Source organism: Pteropus vampyrus, unplaced genomic scaffold, assembly GCF_000151845.1.
Source record: "Pteropus vampyrus isolate Shadow unplaced genomic scaffold, Pvam_2.0 Scaffold46, whole genome shotgun sequence".
Taxonomy (NCBI): domain Eukaryota; kingdom Metazoa; phylum Chordata; class Mammalia; order Chiroptera; family Pteropodidae; genus Pteropus; species Pteropus vampyrus.
Genome location: NW_011888827.1, coordinates 5,098,352 through 5,102,118, shown reverse-complemented (window position 1 = coordinate 5,102,118; position 3,767 = coordinate 5,098,352). Strand labels below are relative to the sequence as shown.

Below are 3,767 nucleotides of genomic sequence, written 5' to 3'. Positions count from 1 at the left end.
TTTTACTGTACGAACCTTGGTTCATTTAATAATATGTCATTGAAGTTATTCTCTAACATAATGTACACCTAATTTCTTTCCATTTATTTTCTTTATTCTCATACACTTAAATTTATTTGTGAGAATTTTAGGCAGAAGTTACTTTTATTTAAAGAATAATGCTAGTTAAGTAACAATACTGAATTGTAGGTAATGAAAAATTAATGAAAGGTTTTCTGTTGTTAAGTAGTGTACCTTTAATTTGGCCAATGATTGTTTTATAGTATTGTTTTTTTTAATTTTCATTTTCCATTTTTAGCTTGTGATGAATGGAAAACATTACCAAAACCAAATCTTCATAGAGATGTTAACAGATTTGGACACTCTGCAGTTGTCATTAATGGGTAAAAGGAGAACATTTATCAGTTATACTATCTGCATGTTCTGTTATTCTGTTAAAAAATTGTTTGTGCTTCATGCATTGGGTTTAATGTATCCCTCCCTTCTCTACCATGGCATACCTTTTGGTTTGTTAACCATACCCTTCATTCTTTTTTGTTTAAATATATTTAAGGGGTAGGGGAGTAGTCAAAGGAAAGATAAAACCTCAGGTACTTTAAAAAAAAGTCATTCTGCCTTCTTTCATTTTTTGAGATATCAAACTGAAAGAATAGGAAGGCTAGCCCCATATTTCTATCAGGGAGAATAACAAAAGTTAGTGTAAACGTATAACCTCTAGGATTCTCTGTTGAAAAATCTGGTTGATTTTTATCTGGTTGATTTTTATTCTCTTAAATAGTAAAAGGTATTATTGAAGCATTTTTCTGATCTTTTCCATTTATTTTATTAATAATATTTTTAGAAATACAAATTATGCTGTTTTGAGTCATGTTAAATTTCTTTGCACTGATAATGTTAATTAATTCAGTAATTGTCTGGGCTTTTCTTTCCAAATTGAAATTTTGAGAATCTTTTTGATTATTTTACTCTTTTTAAAAAAAAATTTATAAGAGAATAGTAAAACAGTACCAGAAGAACTCTACCTAATTTCTAAATTTTATGTCTGTATTAAGAAATTCTAATTTTAGATAGTAATTCTAAAGTGTATCTTATTACCATATATATTTATTATCTATTTCTAAAAAAATATTGTTTCCTACCTTGATAAAATAATGTAAAATGTATATTTAAATTTATTTTAAAACTAATACATTTATACAGAGACTTCTCTTAATATCATTTCTTTATGATTCTCGTTTTGTTTTTACTAGGTCCATGTATATATTTGGAGGATTTTCTAGCGTTCTCCTTAATGATATCCTTGTGTACAAGCCTCCCAATTGCAAGGCTTTCAGAGATGAAGAACTTTGTAAAAATGCTGGTCCGGGGATAAAATGTATTTGGAATAAAAATTACTGTGAATCATGGGAATCTGGGAATACAAATAATATTATTAGAGCAAAGTGCCCTCCTAAAACAGGTAAAGTTTTTGTTTCTCTTTCTGCTGTATCTGGCACAAAACTCTACTTGGCTAGAAGTAGAAATGCATTCAGCTGATAAGAATTACTTTAGGAGCTTTCAGAAATTAAAAATTCATAATCCTCTAATAAGGATTCTCATGTTTGAACTAGGCAGCAATTAATAATTTAATATTCTTATTAGTTATTTTTAGTTTTCTTTTTAAAAAATCTGTAGGTAATATTACATATTAATATTTTATATGTAATGCGATCATGTATATGAATTATTTTCCTATATAACTAAAAAAGGCTTTCAGATAATTCTAAGAAATACTGTGTGCTTCAAAGAAATAAAATGAAGCAATTTATTTTGCTCTTGATAGTTTTTTTCTTCCTGAATTACTGCTAAGCCAGACCATGAAGTTAAAAATTTTTCTGTAATTTTGATGACTAATATTCTAGTTTAATATTTCTTAGAAAATATTGAATAAATAAATCAAACTTATGAACATTACTAGTAAATATTTATTTATGAATGAATGACCAGAATAAAAATTGTTCAGTTTTCTTTAAATGGATGGACTTTTGTCCATTTTCAGTGCTACAATTAACAAATATATTTTCAAGTTCTTCTAATCTATAACAATTCGGATGTCTCTAATATCCTTATGAAGAATGATAAACGAGTATTTGTTATAATGTTTTCTTTTAAATTTACATTAATATCTTACCTAGAAGGCTTCCCCCCCCCCTTCATCATGTGTACATTTTAAATGGCTATAGGATCCTGGTAGATTCAGTAATTAAGATTTGGATTGGAGGTATCTAAAACCCTGCAAACACAAACTACAAAGTTGATTTCATATTGAAGAACTTATTTCGATAGCGAAGGTCATATTTTTAGTTTAAAATGTCTCGGTGATTCGTAAACAGATGTTAAAAATGTGCGAATCAAGAAGTGTGACATTTTCTTTTTCATCCTGATGCATTTCTATTTCCCATTTGTATTATAGCTGCTTCTGATGACAGATGTTACAGATATGCAGATTGTGCCAGCTGTACTGCCAATACAAATGGGTGCCAATGGTGTGATGACAAGAAATGCATTTCAGCAAACAGTAACTGTAGTATGGTTAGTACTTATGGGTAAATGATGATGTAGGTAACATTGCTGCTTTGTAATCACTAGCTTATCATTTATTAGCACTGTAAAAAATAGCACTTCACATATGAAGACATTTATAAAATATGTAAGGAATCACTTCTTGGTATGTTGTTAATTCAGTCTGTAGTTTGTCGCTCAAATTTGTTAATGTAGATTCCATTTTGAATCCAGGAATTTTTACTTCTTTTCATGATGAGGCTGGGAATATTCTTACAAAACTGATTTAAAAAAAAAGACTATAACTATATATACTTTCTTCTGTGCTGATGGAAATAGGATTATTTTGGTAAGTAAGTATTGAAATCATTTGCAGGAGATTCGTGTCAGACATGCGCTAATAGAGATATGGTCCAGTGTTTTGTTTTTGTGCTGTGTGTGTAACTAACTGGAGGTATTGACATTGGTAGTTCCCTTTTGATCTGTCTTGAGATCAGTGGTTCTCAACCAGAGGCAGTTTTTGTACCCTGAGGGACATTGGCAATGTGTATAGATATTTTTGATTGTCATGACTGTGAGGCTGCTACTGGCATCTAATAGGTAGAGGCCAGGGATGCTGCTAAACGTCCTGTAGTGCATAAGAGCCCTCTTCACAAGAAATAATTATCTGGCTCAAAATGTCCATAGTGATGAGGCTGAGAAAACTTACTTTAGGTAAACTATTGAAAAAAATGATAATATTAATACTTATAGTAGGCGAAAATAGATTAAGAGTAGTAAAAATTAACCTTTTGAATTGGTACTAAAAAATCCCATGTTTTTAGATGTCAACAAATTGAAAGAAAAATTTAAGAAGTGTTAGAAAGTGTATTTAATAGGATTAAAGGTTTTCTTATTGGGCTATAGCTTAATAACAAAAGTGCACACAGATTTTCAACTAAATATAATATACCTTAATTTTTTCTGAATTTTTATTAATCAGCAAAAGTATCCATTATTTTTCAAGAGAGCAGACAGAAGTAAAAGGTAAAGAAAAGGGAGTTTGAAAACAATAAAAATGTTTATTATATCATTTAAACGTTTTCTCCAGTAACCAATCATATTTCAAAATATGAAGTTTTATGATTTTATTCTAACATAATATTCAAAACTTGAAATGAAGGAAAATTTTTAGTTTTTGACTCATCAGATTGAACCCTTTTGCTTTCCTACATATTGTGTTGGTT

The 3,767-nt window shown here is 29.1% G+C and overlaps 1 protein-coding gene across 3 annotated transcripts in view; it reads left to right on the top strand.

The window, feature by feature from the left end:
* Nucleotides 1-3,767, top strand: part of ATRNL1 (attractin like 1) — a 572,934-nt gene that overhangs the window by 92,610 nt on the left and 476,557 nt on the right. For all 3 annotated transcript variants that reach the window (XM_023530113.1, XM_023530111.1, XM_023530112.1), the window contains 3 exons: nucleotides 299-383; nucleotides 1,251-1,459; nucleotides 2,453-2,571. In XM_023530113.1, coding sequence (XP_023385881.1) covers nucleotides 299-383; nucleotides 1,251-1,459; nucleotides 2,453-2,571 — 413 coding nt within the window. The remainder of the gene's footprint in view (nucleotides 1-298; nucleotides 384-1,250; nucleotides 1,460-2,452; nucleotides 2,572-3,767) is intronic.